The sequence below is a fragment of the Nipponia nippon genome, unplaced genomic scaffold, assembly GCF_047370975.1.
Source record: "Nipponia nippon isolate SJK-2023a ecotype South Korea unplaced genomic scaffold, ASM4737097v1 scaffold_15, whole genome shotgun sequence".
In the NCBI taxonomy this organism is placed as follows: domain Eukaryota; kingdom Metazoa; phylum Chordata; class Aves; order Pelecaniformes; family Threskiornithidae; genus Nipponia; species Nipponia nippon.
The window spans coordinates 7406521-7429063 of record NW_028262331.1 but is presented as its reverse complement, the minus strand read 5'-3'; the positions used below and the strand labels follow the sequence as shown (position 1 = coordinate 7429063).

The 22543-nt window shown below is 52.5% G+C and overlaps 1 protein-coding gene across 1 annotated transcript in view; it reads left to right on the top strand.

Moving 5' to 3' along the window:
- The first annotated feature begins 724 nt into the window (after nt 1–724).
- The window catches only part of LHFPL7 (LHFPL tetraspan subfamily member 7), a 67063-nt gene continuing 45244 nt past the window's right edge, over nt 725–22543 (top strand). The window contains exons 1-2 of the mRNA XM_087751861.1: nt 725–1027; nt 13602–13740. Coding sequence (XP_087607987.1) covers nt 740–1027; nt 13602–13740 — 427 coding nt within the window. The 5' untranslated portion in view covers nt 725–739. The remainder of the gene's footprint in view (nt 1028–13601; nt 13741–22543) is intronic.

Genomic DNA, 22543 nt, shown 5'->3' with positions numbered 1-22543 from the left:
GCAAAGCGACCGGGAGGTTTAAGAGGAATAAACCTTGGCTGATCCATGAAGTTTCAGAAGCCTGTTACAAAAAAAAAAATTAATCTGCGCTGGGAGGCGCAGCTTTTATACCTAAAGTAAGCCCGAATTCCGGGCAGCCGTTCTGCCTGGCTCTCCACCCTGCCTCTAAGACTCTTTGGAGAAAGCTACGAGGTTAAAGGATAAAATTAATGTTAATATTCCTCGAGCGAGCAGACCCCGAGTAAGAAATCTCCCAGGGAGGGGCCGTGGATCCCTGGGCTGTGCGTGCGTTTTAAAGCCCCCCACGGTGACACCCGGGCTGCGAGAAATTCCCCGCCAAGCCGCGGCCCCCACGCGTGTCCCTGTCCGGGAAGGCTGCAGCCGCAGCATCCCCGTCTGCGGGCGCTGGGGGGGGTAACGACATCAAGGATAACGGCAGGAGTAAAACGACTCTTCAGGGGCTCCGCAGCCTGCAGCCGGGCAGGGAAAACGGCGTAAAACACCCCAAAACGTGTGCGCAGGTGGGGGGGGCGAGGACTCCCCCGCCCGCCGCGGGTGTCGCAACCGCGCCCGGCCTCAGCCGCGCCCCGCGGGGTGGGGGGGGAGGCGGCGCGCAGGCAGCGCGCAGGCAGCGCGCAGGCAGCGCGCAGGGGGCGCGGGCAGCGCTGCCGGCCCCGCGCCCGGCCCCGCCGGCCGCTCCGCGCCGCGGCGGCTGCGCGGCCGCGCTGCGGCGCCGCCGATGCTGTCGGTGCCGGTGCCGGTGGCGGGCGCGGGGGCGGTGCGGGGCGCGGGCTCCCTGCCCCGCCGGCCCACCATGTGCAGCGGCGTCGGCTGCTTCTGGGCGCTGCTCTCCGCCGGTCTCCTGACCGCCTGCGCCGCCGCTTTCCTCTCCCCGGCCTGGCTGCTGCCGCCCGGCCGAGCCGCCGCCGGCTTCGGTTTGCTTTGGCGCTGCGCCGGGCCGCCCCGCGGCTGCCACGGCTCCGCCGGCCCCGGCGGCTTCGGAGACATCCCCTCCGGTTCCTGGCAGGTGAGCGCCTCCCCCCCGCCGCGCCCCCCCCGCCTCCCCCGGGCTCCCCGGCGTCCCCTCGACATGCCCCGAGCTCCCCGGCGTCCCCCGTCGCCTCCCTGGCGTCCCCTCTGCCTGCCTCGGGCTCCCCGCCATCCCCCCATCGCCTCCCGGCATCCCCCCAGACCTGCCCCACGCTCTCCAACATCTCTCTGTCCTCCTCGCCTCCCCGAGGTCCCCCTGTCATCACCCCAGCATCCGCCATTCTGACCCAGGCTCCCCAGCATCCCCTCGTCCTGTCCTCCAGACCTGCCCCAGCATCCCTGTCCTGCCCTGAGCATCCCAGGCATCCCCTCCATCCCCCATGCGGCTCCCAAGCATCCTCTGCATCCCCCCATGCTGCTCTCAAGCACCCCTTTCACCCCTGCATCCCCCGTGTCCTGCCCCTCAGCACCCCCTGGGTGCCCCATGGTCCCCGTGGGGCCACATCCCTTTTTGGGATGCTTGGCTGCGCTTGGGATGCTGCACAGAAACCTCCCGGGCGCCTTCGTGCCGGTGTGGCGGTCAGTGCAGCCTGAGCGTGGCCGCAGTGCACATCCCGGCCATGGCCCCGGCAGTGCCGCAGGTCTGACCTGGGCACCCTGACCCGCCGGGGCTCCCGGCCGTGCCTCACTGCCAGGGCCTCAAATCCCGCCAACCTGCCCGGGCGAGCTCCTGCGTGGGCGTGTGGGAGGGAGTCGGGAGAGAAGCAGGAGAGGGTTGGTGCTCCCCAGCAGGGCATTGAGCATCGCTTGCCGGCTGAGTTTGCTAAGCGGGAGAGGAGCAGAGGGGTGGCTGAAACTGCTGCCCCTGAGACACGAGGATCCAGAAATCAAGCCTGGACGTGGGGGACTGCAGCCGTTCCCCTGCCCGTCCAGCCCAGGGTGATGCCCTTGCCAGGTTTTGGGAGGAAGGAGGCCAAGGCTTCCCCGCTTGCCCCGTGGGGCCTGGTGTTGCTGTCCTGGTGTGACAAACAGCCGCCCGTCCCCGCTGGGTGTGTGCGGGGACCACACAAAGCCTGGTCCCAGCATCCCGCCGCCCGCTCGCCCCTGCCCTTTCTTGCTCCTCTCCTTTCCTTTTCTTCACTTTTATTCTGAGCTTCTTACCCTGAGGTCGTGAATGTGATTTCACTACTGCCGCTCAGAACACATGAGCTTTGATTTGCTCCGGGTCGCTCTGTTGCAGAAATCCCAATACGAGGGCTGTAACCCCGAGAGGTCGTGGCTGTGCCCGGCACAATGGGTGTCAGTAGTTGAATTTCTCAGCCTGCCGTGAAGCTGCGCTGTTATCTCTCCCAGGATGCCTGGTCTGCGTTGCGATTGCTTAAATCCCGTCATGGTCCTTAGAATTGTCGTTAAAGACAAATATTGTGAATTGCAAAGAAAAGAACAGGCTGCATACAATCCTTCCTATTTATATAAAAACGTGCAAAAATGCTGTAATTTCCATTAGTTGGCCTTTGTTCAGATGTTTTTGCAAACATAATTCAGATAAACACTTCCGAGTAATAACAAACTTTGAAGATAAGAATGAAGCTCAGCAGTGACTCATTTGAACAAGCTTCAGCTACGCACAGCCTCAGCCATCCCATAGCCTCTGAAAAGCCTTTAGATCCAGAATATAACATAACACAAAGCCTCTGAGCTCCTGAGCTTGGGCTGTGGTAGGGATGAATAATATCAGGGTACTGCGTGGAGTTTACAGGGGATTTTGTTGACACATCCTTGTCACCTTTATTAATGCCATCCAAATAATTCATGAACAACAAGGAGTGCAGTCTTTTTCAGGGGAAAGTGCTCCCCTACCAGCTTTCTGCCATGATGAGGATGAGAATACCTGTTGTGATGGTTATTTGATGGGGTGGAATATGACAAAATATCCCTGACAGCTTTGCTAAGGCAGGCAACAGCTTTGGCTTTCCTGCATGAGCAGCCCTCCGAACCCGCACGCCTCGGTGCTCAGGACAGGGGGAGCTGAGTTCTGTGAACTCCATCTGCAAGTTCAAGCAGGCGATTTTCCTTTTTGGAGTGAAGGGGAAAGCGTGACTCTTTTTTCTTTGCCTTCAGAACTTGTGACATTCATTTCCAATCTTTCAAGCAATCTTGTGGGCAGCTCCTTCTTTAAATGAAAGCCAAAAGCTTAACGTGGATGGGAATCTAGGAGCTTTTGAAAACAGCCACCAGCTTTTTGCTGAAGTGGCAGAGGCTGGTGAGAAGGGTGTGAAGCTGTGGCTACGGGGAGCAAAGGAAGCAAAAGCCGATGTGGGGATCAGGAGCTCTTCTAGCATGAAGCTGGTGGCACATCTGGGGGGGATGCTGAGAGCACATCTGGGGAGGATGCTGAGAGCACATCTGGGGAGATGCTGAGAGCACATCTGGGGAGGATGCTGACGGCACACCTGGGGAGGATGCTGAGAGCACATCTGGGGAGATGCTGAGAGCACATCTGGGGAGGATGCTGACGGCATACCTGGGGAGGATGCCCACCTGCAGTGCACAGGGGGTGGGAGCAGCCCACAGCTGGGATGTCCATCCCCGAGGAATGTTGTTCTTTTTGTTTCCTGAAACGTGCACACTTACCACGTTTTGAAGGTTTCCCTGTTCAAATGTGCCGATTTGATGAAGGGGTGGGGGAGCGTTCAGCCCTGCAAATGATCGTTAATGCCAGTTGTGTGTTTGCACTTGGGGGATTATGTTAATCATGCTACAAATGATGCTTTGAATCATGTCTAGAGGTTAATTAACACGCCTTTCTTCTCTTAAGAGGGCCTTCATGTCTGCTTAGAGTTGCTGGCTTTTTTCTGCTTCCTTTCATAATTACTTTGCAGCTCTCTAATATCATGGGTACCTTTAATTTAACCCTGTCAGAGCTCAGGCTGCTGGGGCTTTGCACCGTGCTCAGCATCATGATGGTGATTTGATGGGGTGGAATACAATAAAATATCCGTGACACCTGGAGATGTGGCCAGGCTGTCTTGTGCAGGCGGAGACCTTGCAGGAGCTGATGGAAACTGGAGAGGGTCTGGCTGGAGCCAGGTGAGGAAAGAGGATGATGATGGGGATGGCCACAGCCAATTTATGAGTGGGGCCCTTACACGGACCATCCAAGGAGGATCCGTTGTGGGAGGACTTGGAGCTGTGAGGGCTGGAGAGGGCCATCCCGAGGGGTGCAGGTGCCATGGGGAGAGGGGATTGCTCTTGGGAGGCCAACTGGTAGAGCTGGGAAAAACAGGTGAGCTTTTGAGCTCTGAGCTGCTTCATTGCATCTCACTACTTTTCTTTTTTTTGTGCCAGATCCCTGTGTGCATGCAAAATAGTGCTTTATCCTGAGCTAATTTATTTTCTCTTTCAGTGGGAGCATTTGGCTCATGGGTTCCTGTCTCAATGCTGCACTTTGGAAGCCAGTGCTGCTTCATTTCAAATTTCTATTTTTATTTTTCCAGATAGTCTCCAGTTATTTTCAGGCTTTGCCAAGCATGTAATCTAAAATAACAAAGAAGCTGATCAGCCCATGGTATTCAGGTTAAAACCACATGGACCATTCGCCTATGAAGCCAGTGATGCCCTGCTGGAGCACACAATAACCCACTCAGGATAGGAGGGAAGGCTTTACACGGCCCCAGGAGTTCTCTGAGTGGGTCTGTCCTGGGTTGTTGCCCATAACAGGACTTGAAATGATTCAGCGTAGTGAAAATGCACAGTAAACCTGCTTACCCTTTTATTAGAAAACGCTGAAAGGTTTCATAAACCTTCATTGCCAGTTTCTCAGCCTGTCAGTTCAGCACTGGGCTCCCGATGTAATCTGAGGCTTGCCCACTGGGATCAGATTTGCAGAGCTACACAGCCCCATTCCCAGTGAAAATGCACGTGGGGTGCTCGTGGAGATGGGAAGATATTTGGAAAATCCATTGCTCCTCTTCTAGCACAGGCTCTGGCACAAGGGAAAGCTTGGTGTTTTGGGAGCTCTCAGCTTGCAACATGACCCAAGCAGGGAGCCACATGCGAGACTGGCTCTTAGGCAGAGTCTGCTCTGCCTCCAGGGGCCATGTATCAGGCCAGTGTGTTAATTTGGGATTATTGGCAAATCAGCTTTTAGCTCCTCATCCTAAGAACTTCCCAAGAGAGCAGATCCTTCCAGGCTTACTCTGTCTACCAGTCAGTTTGATTTTTAATTGCACTTACACAACCTTGGCAAGAGGTGTTAAGTGCTCAGCAATTCTTGAAATCACCGTTTATGCATATTACTTTGCAGTAGACTTTATCTCCTTTCATTAACCACCCAGAGTTTTTTGACCTACATTAATAGAAGAGAAAATACCCGGTGTTGGGGAAACCTGTAATTCCTGGGCTCTGGCCCCATGCTTCAGTGCCCGAGGAGCAAACCATAACCAGGACTCACTGACCAGTGAACCACTCACCACTAAGCTGGGCTGAAAGGGGTGCTGAGACAGGGCCAGCTTATGGGTGGGCTGTGGAAGGTCAAGTTGATTGAAAATACGGACAGGCTGCTCTCGGGATTAATTCTATGAACTCCGCTCTCAATGGGAGATGGAAGCTGCTTTGCTTAAACAGAGGCGTGGGGAGGTCGGTATTAGCTGCAGCGTCACTGCTTGGGCTTAGCTGAGATGTGGCTGCTCGTGGCAGTGATGACTGGTTCACGCTGGGTCGCCTGCCCACAAACCTGCTGGACAAACAGGGAGTCCTGAACCCGTGCCTGGGTGCATCAGAGACATTTTGGGCTGAACGTTGCATTTCCCCTTTGTAGGGCCCGGAGCAGAGCCTGGCTCAGGGGGGTGGGGACACAGCAGGGACATTTTGATGGCAGGACATTCCCTCCATCCCCTCGAGGCTGCAAGTCCCACTTCCTTCAGGCTCCTCTCCATTGGCTTTGTAAGGAAAAGCCAGATGGGAGAGCTTTGTGACCTGCAGGGTGTTCCCTGGCCCAAGATGATGAGCCCAGCTTTGCTGCCAGCACTGGGAAAGGGCTTATCCCAAGGAAGGATAATAAGAGAGTGCGGGTAAGAAGGTCTGATCTGGTACCCAGCGACAGTGCACTGCTTGCTGCCTAATTAAAATTTCATTAAGTTGGTTCGCATCCCTTGATGGAGGTCACAGGCACACCATTGATGTGCTAATGTCTTACTTTTTCCCTTTTTTTTGTCTTTCACCACTATCCATCATCCTTTTAGATAAAGCAGTGCCATTAAGAACTGCTTTCCAGCATCCCCAGATGCAATGACACTGGAAGAAAGACAGCTGTAATTCATCAGACATATTATCTGTCTCTTATTTTCTCCCTAATTAAAAAAAACGCATTTTTTTTTTCTTGAATCAGTTTGGGCATTAACCCCTCTGGTGTTTGTGTTGAATGCCCTTGATTAACTTGAAAGTGGGAAAGTTACCTGGAAGGCCAGGACTGGCCGAGCTGCGTCTGGGGGAGGGGTTTGCTGAATTTTGTGTGTGAGCAGCTAAATCTGGGCTGGGGAGAAATACCCCCTGTGTGTGCTGCAGCACAGGCAGGTCCCCATCACCCAAATCCTTCATTTGAAGGAGAAGAAATGGGGACTGGAGCCTTGTTGCCTCCTCTGCATCCCTGTGCCCCAGCCCACTCTGTCTCAGGGGACCCTTAGACATCAGCCACCTCCCTGGCAGCATCATGCCTGGGGCTCTGCGTTACTGCCGGGCTGGTTTGGGGAGGTTGGACCTGCTCCCACTGTTCCCATCAGATGACATCGGGCTCTTCTTAGTGCTGCTGGGCAGGGGATAGCATCTGCATGGGAACAGGATGGAGAGGGAAGATCAAATAGGAAGGAGAAAGCTCTCAGATGGTGCCGAAAGGAAGGTAATTGCCAGGGAGGAGAAGACAAGGACGTGTGGGATCCTCTTCCTGGCCGTCGCTTTAATGCCGACCAGATGGCGGATGTTTGTTTCTGTGACTTGTGTGGGGGAAATATGAACAAGCTGCGAGGCTCGATCCACCCACCCCTGTGCACGCAGCGTCTCCTGCAGAGGCAGGCGCCTCTCTGTTGTGCCCAGGTGGATATTCCTGTTTTTTACCAAGATCTCCTCTTGTGCCTTTGCCCAAGGAGAAGGCACTGCTGTTTTGGGTGCAGGGCAGTCTCGCCAGTGTGGTGTGGATGAAAGCAGGGGTTTTAGGGTTCAGTGCAAAACTCACCAGAAGGTTTGGGACGAGTGAAGGACCTGGTGGCCACGTGGTGCTGGTGGCAGCAACTCGTGGGGTGCAGGGGCACGCAGAGACTCCACTGGGCACCGGGATGGAGAGGAGGCAGCATTGCTGCTACTCCAGCGCTGCTGCTGCCCTGCAGATAGATACCAGTCTGAGTATTTGCACTGATCCTTTCCAGCCCTCTTTATTTGCCCTCCAACAGGTGGTGGCGACCACTCCTCTATCAGGAGCTTGGCCAGGGGCATCTCAAGCCACGCAGCAGAGCCAGACCCAGCTGCCAACATCTGCATCCATTTCCCAGCATCAGCCCCTGGTGTGGCCTCCCGAGTCCTTGCCAGCACTGCTGCAAATCCCAAATCCTAGGTCCCCACTCAGCACCTCCATCCAGTGCTGATTTATTTCTTTAGCAAGGTTAAAAACCCTGGTGTCCGTTCATTTTCTGCCTCTCCAGGTACAGCACTATCCAGTTTAACCCCAAAACATCTTCCCTGAATGAATATTTAATCACACAGAGCTCTGATGGGAGGGGACCGCATGTAAAAAGAGAAAATGGTTTGATTAATTTTGCCCCCTCTTCTCTTGCAGTTGCTTTTACAGCCAGTTTTTCCCCAGCTCCTTTCAGGTTTCTGAGACCTTTTCTGCCTCAACTGACACCCCCAGAAAGCCAGACACGCTGTGACCTTCACTCTCTCTCAGTCCATGGCTTTATTTCCTAGTTGTTTAGGGTATTTATTTTCTGCCCCAGTTTGCAAAGATGCTTAAGCATTTGAGCAGGGCTGAAATACCCAAGCAGTCTGTAACCTTGCCTTCAGCCTACTGCGCCGGGTACCACAGGGCCCATCCGGGATGGCACCTCTCAGGGGTTGTCAAGTTCCAGTTAATAAATTGCATTAATAAACTAATGTGCATTGGGGTCTGACCCAGTGCACAGGACGCGATGGCAGGAGCTTTGCCAGCTTGTTTTATCTCCACCAAGCCAAACACCAGGTACTCTTTCTCAGCACTAACTCATTGGAGCGGACAGTTTTTTCTGTCTTTGCCATTTTCACTTTAAACTGGAAAGATCACGGATGCTGGCTTCAAAAGATGTGATAACTTTTTTAAAACTTTCATTAGGGATATTAAGTTATTCTTCCCAGGATGGTCCTTGTGTGATATTTTAATTTTGATTTTTTTTGGTGAATGAAACAGCATCTTCAGCAGATTTATTGCTTAGTGAATGGCATAGCCATGGCACGTGTCAGACCTGTAAAACATTAAAATAATGGGTAGGGGATTGTTGTTAATCAGAATTTATTACGCTACATAAAGGCATATTTACAGTCCCACCAGGGGACTATTAATTTGTTTGGGGATAAACAATTAATCTCCCTGAGAGTGGGAGCAGAAAATCTGATATGGTTTTATGTCTTTTCCCAGCACGGCAGAGGCAGGATAGCTCACAGCCCCAGGCTGCCGGGCTCCCGGGGGGGTCTCCCCTGGTACGGACGTGGGTCTGCGATGCCTGGGGAGAGGCAGCCCACCGGGCAGCGAGGTCCCGCTTCTCCCTGGCCGGTTTTGCACTGGGAGCTGTGCTCTCTGCTGTGATGAATGAGCTTTTTCCTGCCCGTGCCTGAGCTGGGCTCTCACAGACGGCCTTGATGCATCCCGTTTATTTCCCACCCCCATCTATTTTTGGGTTTCAGCCTTTGCATCCTGTTTCCTGCATCCTCTCCTTTCTGCTTCAGATGCAACAGGCACAAACAGGGAGGAGAGAGGGAGGTGCCACACAGTTGGAAAGAGAGGGGTTTTAGCTGCTACTGTTTGGTACCTTTGCTCCATGGACTTCTTCAAACTTGAGCCTTATTATTTTTCTTCAGAAGTGGCTGTTTGATCTGCAGGTATAGGTAGGAGCACTTGGGATAATTCCCAGCCAAGGCCCTGGAAAGGTTATGACAAAAGCAAAATTTCTGTTTTACAAGAGCTTATCCAGTGTTTTGGCCGGTAATGACAACATGTTAGGGAAAAAAGTTTGCACCTTTTGTTTAAGCAGCTCTGGCCATTGCATACCAGGATAATGTAGGAGCCAGACTAAGACCGCCGGCTTGCAGCAGGGTGTCTTGCAATCTGCCCTGAAATGCCTCATGCCTTTTCCTATTGCCACCTATTCTGGGGCAGCTGCGCCACTGCCATCCCTTGTGCCCCACAGCAAAATCGCTCAGCTGCATTATCCCTTCTGCCCCCAGAGCTGCCCAGCGGCTGTTCGGTGGCTCAGCATCCCTGGCCCACATGGCAGAAAACAAACATCACCATTTACCTACGCCTCTCGCCCACATGAATTTGAACATATTTATTCAAAATGGGACCTTAGTTCCCTTTGCCAAGGCCTGGTTGGATTTGGTTGTTTTTTTGGCCGCCACTGTGCACATCAGAGTGCTGCCAGCCCCCGGACCCTGCAGTCTTGCTGCTGCCTGTACGGACCCTGATGGCAGGACCCAAACCAGACCCAGCTCTTCTTTCAGTGTAACGCTCACCTGCACCCATCCTGTTTGTCTCTTTTTTCTTGGTGCTATGTCTTGAAAAACATCTTTGCACCTTTCTGCAGGGATTAGCAGTCTGAGCGGCTCATAGGTTGTTTCCAGCAGGAGCTACGAGTTTTTAGGGGATTTGAGCTACCACAATTAAGAACCACCTAGATCGTTAAAAATAATATGCTTCACACGAGAGAGGAACAAGCCTGCTTCACAAGACCCCTTTCTGCTGAAAAATTCATTGCTCTAAATAATTAATGGTTCTCGCAAAGGAGGATGGTTTTCCATGTTGCCAGGTGGAAGGTGAAATTCAGATGCTGGGCAGAGTAATCCTTCTTTTTTTTTATGAGTCCGTATTTCCTCGCCGCACTGCTGCCCTGGGAGCGGTGCGGAGCAAGGGCTGCGGCTGCTCTCCCTGCGGGGCCCTGCGCTGGGAGGGTGTCTGCGCGACGGGGTCACCCATCCCACCCCAAACCCCGTGGGTCCCTCCCAGGGCATGGACGGGGCCAGGGGCTGGTCCCTGCTGGGGGTGTCCCAACCTTGTCTCTTTTGCCCTGAAGCAGCACTTGTCTCTTTGGGTCTCGGTGGCTTGGAAGGCACCAGAGAGGAGCAGATACCCCTGCTGCCACAGTCCCTGCTGAAACAGCCTCTCCATTTCTCTTGGTAGCTGTTTGCATGGCCATGCCTTTTACATTGCATGTCAGACATTAATTTATTGCTGGGACAGTGTTTGCATTGCTTGTGCAGTATATAAATAGGCTATAAATAAGATGCTGATTTCTAATCACTGCACAGCACTGGGGGAAGCACTCACACCAGGCTGTTGGGGCAGTGCCCGTGCTCCCCTGGCCCGTCCCTTGCCAGCACCAGTGTGTCCCTTTTTGGAGTGGCAGCAGCTCCCCGGCAGGACCCTGCAGGCGGCAGCTCTGCCACCATGGCACCGGCCAGTCCAGCTGCTAAAAAACAGCTCAGCAGTAAATAACGCAGGTAGATGTAAGTGAGTGCCACGCTGTGGGGCAGCACCGCTAGCACTGGAGGGTCGGGAGGGTTTTTTTAGCTGCTTGGACCCCCCCGTAGCCATCACAGGGTAAACCCAATTCCTCTTCCCCCGCTCAGCCCGCTTGAGGTTTGTGCAGCATAACTTGCATTTAGCAGATTATTTACTCCTGATTTGTAACCTCTTTGGTGAGGGGGAGCAAACAGAAACATGTATTTGGTTTGTTCCTGCAGTAACCTTGGTTGCCCAGAAGCTCAAATGTAGGGGGAAAAGTAAAAAAGAAGAATTGTGCATTCCTAACCAGAACATCTCAGCAGGGCGAGAGGGCTGGACAAGGGCGGGTGGAGGTGGGACCTGTGCTCCTTATGGCAGCTCCCACACAGGTTATTAGGAAAACGGGGCTGAGACCTGTCTTACAGCTGTACTGCTTTAGGGAGCCAAGATGCTGATGTTACTGCAGGGTGACTCACCAAAGCCAGGAGCGTTTCGCAGAATTTGCCATGAAATGTGAAATGACAGGACTTGACGTGGCTGCTGCAATGCCAGGACTGAGGTGCCCTCACGCTGTTTGAAGGCTGCCATGAGCTGGGTTCTGGAGGAGGCGGCACCTGTCATGGGTCCCCTCACCGCCCCTGGCCACACTGTGCCTCTGGCTGGGCTGGCACGTGTCCCTGCCGGTACAGGGACCACCTCGCTGCCAGTGCCATCCCACTGGCAGAGCTGGAAATGCCACCTGCAATGAGGACAGAAACAGCAACAGTGCAGCAGTTTCCAGGGGGTCAGGCCCAGTCAGCATGGGTTTATGAAAGGCAGGTCCTGCTTGACTAACCCAATCTCCTTCTATGACAAGGTGACCCACTTAGTGGATGAGGGAAAGGCTGTGGATGTTGTCTACCTGGACTTTAGTAAAGCCTTTGACACTGTCCCCCACCACATTCTCCTGGAGAAACTGGATGCTCATGGCTTGGACGGGTGTCCTCTTCTCTGGGTAAAAAACTGGCGGGCTGGCCGGGCCCAAAGAGTTGTGGTGAATGCAGTTAAATCCAGTTGGCAGCCAGTCACAAGCGGTGTTCCCCAGGGCTCAGTATTGGGGCCAGTTCTGTTTAATATCTTTATCAATGATCTGGATGAGGGGATGGAGTGCACCCTCAGTAAGTTTCCAGATGACGCCAAGTTGGGTGGGAGTGTTGATCTGCTGGAGGGCAGGAAGGCCCTACAGAGGGACCTGGACAGGCTGGATCGATGGGCCCAGGCCAACTGGGTGAGGTCCAACAAGGCTCAGTGCGGGGTCCTGCACTTGGGTCACAACAACCCCATGCAATGCTACAGGCTTGGGGAAGAGTGGCTGGAGAGCTGTCTGGTGGAAAAGGACCTGGGGGTGTTGGTCAACAGCTGGCTGAATATGAGCTAGCAGTGTGCTCAGGTGGCCAAGAAGGCCAATGGTATCCTGGCTTGTATCAGAAATAGTGTGGCCAGCAGGACTAGGGAAGTGATCGTCCCCCTGTACTCAGCACTCAAATACTGTGTTCAGTTTTGGGAAGGACATCGAGGTGCTGGAGCATGTCCAGAGAAGGGCAACCAAGCTGGTGAAGGATCTAGAGCACAAGTCTTATGAGGAGCGGCTGAGGGAGCTGGGGTTGTCTAGCCTGGAGAAAAGGAGGCTGAGGGGAGACCTTATTGCTCTCTACAACTACCTGACAGGAGGTTGTAGCAAGGTGGGGATCGGTCTCTTCTGCCAAATAAGAAGCAATAGGACAAGAGGGAACAGCTTCAAGTTGCACCAGGGGAGGTTTAGATTGGCTATTAGGAAAAATTTCTTCACTGAAAGGGTAGTCAGGCACTGGCACAGGCTGCCCAGGGAAGCGGTGGAGTCCCTATCCCTGGAGGTATTTAAAAGATGGGTAGACATGGTGCTTAGGGACATGGTTTAGTGGTGGACTTGGCAGTGCTAGGCTAACGGTTGGACTCGATGATCTTAAAGGTCTTTTCCAACCTAAACAATTCAGTGATTCTAAGAATTGGGTGCCCATACCCAAGGACAAGCTGTTTTGCCATAAATTAGCGCTTTTCCCAGTTTTAGATGCTGATGCAGTTCGCATCTTACAGCCAGAATATTAAATAGCAAAACCACTTCCACCCTGGCCAGGTGATGGCAAGGGGACAGACTGCTGTGCTGGCCTCCCCTTTCACTGCCCCTCTACACTGTGCCAGCCCCTGGGGAAAATGCTGCTCACCAGGGACTCCTATAGCCTCTGGCACCCCAAAACATCATCCCACAGCATGAGCTGGGTTTGAGTAACAGCCCCAAATGACCCAGTTTTGTTGCAGAAGAGGCTAAACCAAGGACATGGCCACTGCAGGGAAAAGCCAGTGGGGCTGCTGGAGGTGAGCTGGGCTAGGGGGTGGGAGCAGCCTGCCCTGTCCGCAGAGGCTGGCTGCAATGCAACCTTTGCAGCAGCAGGTTCCCCGCTGTGGAGCATCATTGGCAAAATACCTTCTAATTGCCAGGCTTGCAGGGGCAGGCACAGTCACGAGATACATTTCAGCTCTCAGTGGAGGCACTGACACGCACTGCAGGCATCTAATGGCACTTATATTAGTGATGTAGCCCTTCATGCATGTAATACATTTGCTATTATCACCATACCCTGAATACGAATAACCCCTGGGACCAGGTGACGGGTGAACCATGGGCTCAAGACTTAACAGTGAATTTAAGCAGCAGAAGGTAGAAGGGAAGGGGTGGGAGAAGCCACCCATGACAGGGCCCCATTTCTCACTTCAAGAGAGGGAATTCATGGGGAGGTATCACAGGGACAGTGATGGGGGACTACCTTGCTGACAGCCCTGTGTGTCCTTTCAGACGAGTGCTGTGCTGTGTGCAGGCGGCTGTGCCCTGCTGGCCCTCAGCTCACTGCTGGCCATCGTCGCTGTCCTGCTGCCCGGTGGAGCCTGTGAGAGGAGAGTCTGCACCCTGGCTGGCTACATGCAGACAGCAGCAGGCAAGTGACGGGGACTTTGCTCTTTGGGGTGGAAAGATGGGCTTTCCCCAGGGTGCTGCCTGGCCATTCATGGCATCCTGGATCTCAGCAACAAGAGGTGCTTGCAAACCCTAACCAATGCTGGGAGAAAAGAGAGCAGACCTTTGCTTTAGCAATTGCCTCCTGTATCCATGCTTATAAAATCTATTAAAAATCCCCTCTGCCCAAATACGCAGGTCGGTGGCAGAGAGCCTGGGCTGCAGGTCCCACTTGCTGCTGCCTGCTCAGGCTCGTGTAGGGCAGGGGGCCGTGGCAAGCAGTGGAGACCAGGCTGCCTGCTGGCAGGGGGCTGCTGCACCTCCTGTGGTCTAGTAGATGCCTCCTGTGAAGTTTGCAGTCCCATTTGGGCCATCTTTGCAGTTAAGCCTCTGGAGGGATTTCCCTTGCTGAGCTTTACACCTGAGACAGGCTGTTGCCCACCCCATCCCACATCTCCCCCCAGCCTCCCTAGGCACCCCGCTTGATGCTGCATTTGCTTACATTTCCATTGCAATTGCTTATACTTCTGCCTCTGAGAAGCGCTAATGCAGAGGGGAGGAGGCAGGCAGCTGGGGAAGGTCCATCCGCATCCTGTGCTCCCTGTGGAGGGACAAACCCCACCCGAGACCAGTCTCCACTGTGGGGAGCCATGTCTCCAGGAGCTGAAGTGTTGGACTACACAACCCCAACTGGACAAGAGCCACAACAGGAGATTAAACCGCCTGTTCATGTCTGTGCCTAAGAATAAACTCCTTTCCTTGGAGAAATCCTTAGGACCAGCCAGGCTTCGTTATCTGCCCAGCAGCATTCAAGCAGCTTTTGGGGGAAATCCTGTTACATGCTTTCCTCACCAGGGCTCATCCCACAGGAGCCGATTTGGGAACAGATGGAGGGGCCTGGTCCATTAGCCACAGCTGCTCCAGCTCAGCTGGGATGTGGGTGGGCACAGGCAGCTGCTTGTGCCCCATCACTAGTGAGGGGTGCATCCCTCGGAGGCCATGATTTGGACATTCCCATCACCCCACTGTGTCGGATGGTGGCTGTGGCCAACGGGTCCCCTGGGTGCAGAACAGCGGCAGGAAGAGCCCCAGCCTGGAGGCGGCTTAGGGTGGCCTCCCATGCAGGAGAGAAGTGGGATGGAAAGGGGTAACCCTGCGTTACCTTTGCTCAAGGGGGTGGCACATCCCCACCACGTCTGGCTCTGCAACAAGAGACAAGTGGGTGCAAAGCAAGGGATTAGGAAGAGTCCCTGGAAAGGAAACGGACTATGGCAGATAAATACAAATGAGGTGCTCTGAGCGGTTTTTGGTAATATTGAACAGGCTGTAAATAAACTGTAGGCTCTAAGCGTTATTGACAAATGAAAATTTACTGGATACGTTCGAGCAAGCTAATGGGTTGCTTTAAACCCTGGCCATGCCTTGCTAAGCATTTTGTATTGTGCTTTTTAATTTTGGTTCACTGTGGATTAATTCCCATTCAGAGCAAGGCAGCCCTGAGTCAACAGAATTAAATGGCTTAATGTATTTGTATTCAGAAATGCTGCCCCCCATAATTTTTCTCCCTGTTCCCGCCCCAAGGAGGAAGCTCTTCATTAGAAATCAGCTGCAGCCCAGCAAGCAGCTGGGTGACAGCAAAACTCCTCCCCAAAAATCACATTATCTCAGAGAAAAGCAGGGGTTTTAGGGGAGATGAATTTATGTGGGAGAGAAGGAAAGGAGAGCAAGCCCATGAGGTTTGGTAGAGCAGCTTTGTGATGGGGGGGGCCAGCTCTGTCCCCACTGCGGTGTCGGCTCTACTGGGAGAACCCCTATAAAACCACCACAAGATGCTGGCAGAGCAGTGGGGAGGAAGAGGGGGCCACATTTCTCCCAAACCACAGATTTCCCTGAAGCACAGCAGATCCCACAGGCACCTTCCCTCTGCCTGTCCTGACATTTTCCCATCCCACAAAAACAACTTGAGGTATTTTGCAGAGCACCAAAGGCACAAGTAAATAAGCTTAATACTATAAAACATTGAATCAGGCAATCTAATTTCCCAATAAAGGGCCAGGTGCATTCAGCCAGGAGCATGAAACATGCCATAAAGTGCAGGAGCAGAGGCACCAGCAGAGCCAGAATCAGTCCCCACAGGCTCTGCGCTGCATCAGACAGATGCCCTGAGTCACACTCACCTAAATCCAGGTGCAGAGGCCAAGCTGAACCAAACAAGACCCAATCCTGAGAGCAGCCCCACAGCAAAGGGCAGTCAGGCTCAAGCTATGTCTTTAACACTTTGCTGCTAATTTTCAGAGATCCAAGCCATGTCTTTTCTAGCCCCAGAAAGAAGGAAAATAGAAACCTCATGCAGATAGAGCAGAGCATTAATTGCAGACACAGACATGCCATCAGGGTTCAGAGCTGGGCTAATTGCCACCATACATTGAACGCATGATTCCCGATGCCTGGCATCCACCCCTTAGAAAAAAACAAAAAACCAAAAAAACAACATATCCACACAAATGACAAGAGGATGATCCCTAATGAAAGAGTAAATGAGCAGCAGAGCAACAGGGAAAGGCAGAAGGATGAAAGACAGGACATTTGCTCAGCTCTCACACCCTACAAGCAAAGTCAAAGCTGCCCCAGAGAGATTAGAGATGAGGCTCACTCCCTAAGCATGGTGCCAGCTCACTAAAATACAATTTCTGCTGATACCTCCTCCCAAGCCTGCATAGCAGCACCACCAGAAAGGTTGTGGTAGCCAAGCTGGCCCCATTTATGTGTGGGTCAGCAGGGCAGCCCCAACCCCCAGCTGTAGCCCATCACTGCTGATGGAGAGAGGCCCTGGGGCTAACTCTAGGGACAGGGAGTGCAAATGGGGGCACAGCTGAAATCCTGCCACAGTCATTTTTCAGCAAAAGTCTCTTTGCTGGCATTTTAAAAATAGGAGTTAATACCAGGGAGAAATGTCGACTGCTGCATGGGGCTGTGAGGGAAGGGCAGGGGGTGTTCTGCTGGGCTGGCTGTGCCTGCACAACTTCTCCAGTGGCTGCAACTGCCAGTGGCGAAGCTGCTGGAAAGAGCACAGGACCATCACGCTGACTCAGGCGTTGGCTTCACCCACGGGCACCCATCGGTGATGCCCCAGGGAGCTCTGAGGTCCTGCTCCAAGCTGTTGGAGCCCACACAGTCCCCAGCAGTGCCACCACATTAGGGGAGTGTCCTGAAAGCTGGGGGTGCCGAGAGCCAAAGTATCCTCTGCCAGGTTTCCAGCATGGACGGTGTCTGCTCCCTGGCCCAGGAACATCTGTGCTCCCATGGGAATGGCCTTTCCAGGGGAGTGAGACTGGCTACCGGTGGAAACCGAGATTTGAGCAGAGCCTGAGTAAACCCCATCAAACAGCAAATCCAGGCAGCTTTCTGCTTTTGGGGCTTGTGGGACTAAGGGAAGGATTGTGGGTCTGCTGTGGATTACGTTGCTGGTGACCACGCTCTGGCACCAAAGTGGATTGCATCTGCTGCTTAGGAAAAGCAACAAGTCTTCATAGGCGAGCAGCAGGGACTAGCAGCCTCCCTCCACAGCTCCTTTTGGTACCCTAAAAACCTCAATAAAAAACAAGGACTGTGTTGCTTTTTGGAAGCTTTTCACCATGTGCTTTTGAGGCAAAGGGCTCTTGCTTTGCAGGCGAGTGGTGGGCAATCCATCAGTGGTTAGTAACTGGATGCTCCCCCAGCCGCCCCACGGCTGCTGATCCTTTCCCTGGTCTCTGAGACATGCCTGCAAAACGGCCTGGCAGGAGGAGGCTGCAGAGCTTTGCACCTTGGCGAGGGCACAGGCACAGTCGAGTGTGAGGGAAGCCTTTGGGGAGAGGTTTGCTTTCACCCTACGCTGCTCCCTGTCTAATCCTCCCACCATCAACTCACTGCTGAAGACAAATCCAGTGCTGAGGGCAAATGATCCTGACCTGCCTGTGCCTTTCTAAGGCTCTTTTGGTTTCAAAGAGCAATTTCCCAGCATCGCTACGACAGAATCAGAACAGTCATAAGACTCCAGCAAGACAGGCAGAAACCCTCAGTTATGCAATTCCCTTACTTAGTCACACTTTAATCCCAAGTTTCATCGTAGTCCCAAGACCTTCTTCCTGCAAAATTTTATTACATTCTGCAGCCAAGATCCCTCTTGCTGCCAGAAGCATGGTGGCATTGCAGAGATGGCCACAGCTTTTGATTAGTTAAGCAGCAAAGCAAAATACAGGAGACCTTGTGCTTTTTGAAGCAGCCTGTGATTACTTAAGAACTGATCATCAGGTAAGAACACATAAGGGGGGAGAATCGTTCATTTTCAGATCAGTGTGAATCTTTTAGAGGCATCACGTCCCAAGGACTGAAAAGTAACCCAGGTTAAAATGGGCCGTGTCATTCCCCTGAGCATGCTGCGGGACAGGTGGGAGGTTTGCCCCAGCCTTGGGATGCAGGCAGATGCTGGGGGCAGCATGGAGACGGCAGGTCCCTGGCCAGGAGGCTGTCCCAGTGACTGTGTCACAGTGTTATTTAGGAAAGCAGCGTGTGGTCACTGCCTGCGTTGTGCCTCCCATCCCGCCCTGCATCTCAGCCTACCTTTGGGATCAACGGCGCCCTGTTTTTCCCAGCTTGTACAGTCTCTGAATGGCAAACAGCACCATCATCTGTGTCCGTATTGATTCCTTGGACTAGTATCGATCAGCCTGGTGACATATAGGTAATGTGTAATTAGTAACTTGGATGAAAACAGCACCAAGAGGGTGTACAACCAAGCTGCCTGGGTACTCTGACCTTTGCTAGCATCTCCATGGTGGCAGCAAATAAAAGGGTCGTGGCTGCCTGGTAGTTGCTGACCTGCTATTGAAAACACTGTGAAAGTCCACCCTTCCCTGCTGCCATCACTACCATGCTAGGCTGTTTTGGAGTGCTGCCTGACGGGGTCTCTGATGACCGGGTGCCAGTGGAGCTGTTGCCATGACTCAGGAAAAAGCAGCTCTGGTTGCATCCCTGTGTTTTGCTCTGTAGCTCGGACGCTGCATTTCTAGGGCCAAAAGATGGTGTGAACTGACAGAGCTTCACATATGTCAGTGTTCATGGTCAATCTGCACCCGCAGCAGTTGCCTGCGAGATCTCAGATCTGTCCCGTCCTGCCCCTCACCGAGAAATCATGATTGAAATAATGGCCTGGGGAAGGCACTCTGCCAAATATCACCTTCCAATGCTCTAAAGGACTTGTGGCACCAGCAGCTCTTGGGGATGCTGGAGAGCAATGTCTGAGGATGTTGCAGGGGCCACCAGACAGTGGGGACATACCCACTGCTCTCCCAGTGTGCAGGCAGCGTCACAGCACGGCCCCTGCAGCACCTCTTTGAGGAGACACAAATGCAGCAGACATCTGCCCAAGGCAGGGAACAGTTTGGGGTTGGGTGGCTAACACTGCGACTGACACTAAGAGTGTTCAGGGCCAGCCGAGGAGACAAGGGTCTGAGCCAGTCCCAGACCGTGCAGCCTTTCCCACCCCCTCCCACACAGCCCGGGCTGGGGGCTGACCCGCAGCCGGTTTCCTGATGGCCATTTTCATGGCTGCGGAGCCTGGGAGCCCCATCCTGTTGATGCCGAGGGTTGTTTGTCAGAAGACAGCCCTGGGATTTGGAAGAGGAACTTGGTAGTGGACGCAGGGGAGGAGCAGTGCCCTGTTGTCCAGGCATTGATTTGATTTAAAATCACCCAAAGCTTCTCCCATCCCTGTTTTAAAAATAACATCTTGGCTTTTATCGCAGAGCTCATGTGGTCCCTCTTCTTGTGGGGCTTGAAAAATGTGCTCAGGCCTGATGCAGTGACATTGCTGGCTGTGTTTGATCACCAGAGCAGCATTAAAAAAATGTTGCCATAAAGCTCTTTCCAGCCACTAACAAAAGGTCCCCCAAAACTGCAAGATTTGGCTAAGCAAGAGGAGAAGTGCCAAAAATAAAGCAAAGTCCAGACTTGATGCAAGGTGCTTGGGCATGAAAGTAAAAAACAGCAGCATAAAACCTGATCCCGGAGATGAGTCCAGCTCCTGAGTTGCAAGGGCAGCTCTTCTGTTTTCCCCTTGTCTTTCTTTGGAAAGAGCAATGCTCCCATCGGAGCTGGGAGTAATTGCATGGTCCTCATCACTGCTCAGGTCCTCATTGTCATCTTAATTCACTCCCCTCCACATTTCACATCTCATCCTTGCAATAGAGACAGCAACCAACAATGTTGGAAACCCTGGTTCCTTCCCCGGTGCAAGGATTTTCCCCCTGCTTTCTTTAATTACATTAGCAAAGTGGAAAAACTGCCTTTGACACATTATTATTCAGTCAGTGAACTCTCACTAATTCCTGACACAACTAATAAATATCCGATGGTAGGAGCTCGCTGCCGAGGCACTGGAGAAGGGTCTCTGTCACAGCCCAGCCCAAGAGGTGCTTCGCTCCAGCGCCCATATTGCTTACATCTGACTTACATGTGCTCTCATTTTTTTTCACTCGCACTGATGCAAATCCTCTTTTGCTGCATTTTTTGCCAATTTGCTCCAGAGTTCAGCTCAGTAAAAGCTGTCACTATCCTGGGCCTTGGGCCGATGTGTCCTGCATCAGGGACTGCTCTGAACCCTGCGGAGATGCTGGGCACCAGCGGCAAAGCCCAGATGATGTTATTCCACCAGTCTCTGCATGTTTAAGAATTTGATGAACTCCCATATTAAAACCAACAACTGAGGTTTTTTCCATCTACCTTCCAACTGGGAGGTGTCACCTGGGAGGATGTTGCAGCGGAGCAAAATGAACTTGCCCGATCCGCTGAGCAATGGGCATGAAAGTGGAACCACAAACATCGACTCAACTTCAGCCTTTCACCAGAGGAAATTTTTACTTCTGCTGAAACAGTAATTTCTCCGTGCTCACTTCGGTGCATGCATTTGGGTGACAGATCATCTTGGTTTGAGAGGCATTTAGTGATTTTACTTTCAAAACCTAAAATCTTCAGCAGAGAGCCAGACCATTAAACTTCACAGGAAAAGGGAGAGGGGCTAGCGGCTTTCCTTACGGCCAGCCTCCCTGCCACAGGTTAAATGTAAATTAGCCTTCTGCAAGGTTTAAGCTCATTTCATACAAGGTGCAGAGATGCTGAAGGAAAAGGGGCCAGATCCTGGCTGCGCTGTACAGCAGCTGAGCCACGCTTTAGCCTCGGCGAGGGGAGCTAGGGATTCATTCATCTCACATTTGGACAGTTTTCTTTCTTCTGCTTAGTTCTCAAACTATGGTTTGATTTTCTCCAGGTACAGTTTTGCCATTTGGCCCAAACCTGCTGACTTGGTGCCTTTGACCTCCCTTCAGGCCAGGGACACGGCAGTAGCAGTGTGCCTGGGCTAATGCTGGAAGCAGCATATTTCTCAGTAGCCTCATTTAGAGAATAAACCAGCCATGTCCTTTCATTGGTTTCCTGGAGAGGGGCAATACATTTCCAGTGGCATCGGTGACAGAAGCAATATCCTTTCATTGCTATCATTGGAAAAGAGCAGTTTTATGCTGCAAGAACGAACTAGTTCACTTGTACAAAACATATTTTCTGTTCCCTTAAACCTGGGGAAATCCTTGTCGTATTAATATGTGGCTGAATTGCTTCTCTTTCAACAGTTCTCCTAGGGATTTGAGTTTAGACCAGTCATTGCACTTGGATGCAGTAACAGTCCATAAAAAGTATATTTTGTAAATAATAACAGTGCTTTGTAATAAATGGGAACAACAAATAACAAGTGCCACTGGGGCTCCAAAGCTGCTGCCTCTGAGGAAACACCAGCCAGCCCCAAGGACCCCAGCATCGTGCCAGAGCCATGTGTTTCAGATGGGAAAACCCGTACTTCAGTTTGAGAGGGAATTTGTTTTCCTTTGCCTGTGACTCTCCGTTCAGTTTGCAGGCAGTTGTCCCTTCTTCTACGACACAGGATGTTTACTCTCATTCCGACATTTTCAAGGTACCAGTGTGGAGCTCAGGGGTGTTATCGGAGGGCTCTTCAAGCCATACCTTTCCAAGCAGGCTCCCTCACATGAGGTTTTGTGGAGGGATGGCTTTGATTATGGTTCACCTTTCATGGAGCTTAACCATGCTTGTTGTCACAGGAGAGAACCACTGCATGAGAGGGTCCTTCTTCCCTTGCAAGTTCAGGTTGCTGGTAGCACAGCCAGGACATCATAAACTTGATCCTGCAAAGCTTCAGAGCATCTATCATTTAATAGCTGTCATTAGTGGCTGCCCAGCCTGCTTGTTGCGTGCTCACAATGCTGGGAAGAAGCGTGTCTCCGTATGTCCTTGCTATGTGATTATGTGCGTCAGCTGATGTTTCTCTTCATAAAAAATCTGACTTTTCCCTTTTTTCACCCTGGCTTGGCTCATGTTTGTATCTGCTGTTGCTGGGAAGATGGAGACAGACCCGCAAACCCCCTTCAGGGCCACCTGAATATCCTCCCTTGCTGTGGGGAACAGAGCTCCTAGCTGAATTTCATGCATCCTGAATTGTGTAGAGGTCGCATCATCTTTACTGACTCATCCATCTGGACTGAGTGTGTAGTGTGTAACACAGAGAGGAAAAAACTTCCCCATCCTCTCTAACAGTAACAGGGAGCTCCGGGCTGTCATGGGCAGTTTGCAGTTTGGTCTGCTCAAGAGAAGGGTCCATGCACTTCAGGGAGCTTTGGTCAACCCCCAGTGTCCAGCCCTCTCTTTCTGTCAATGATGTCAGAAGTTTTTGGCCTGTTATG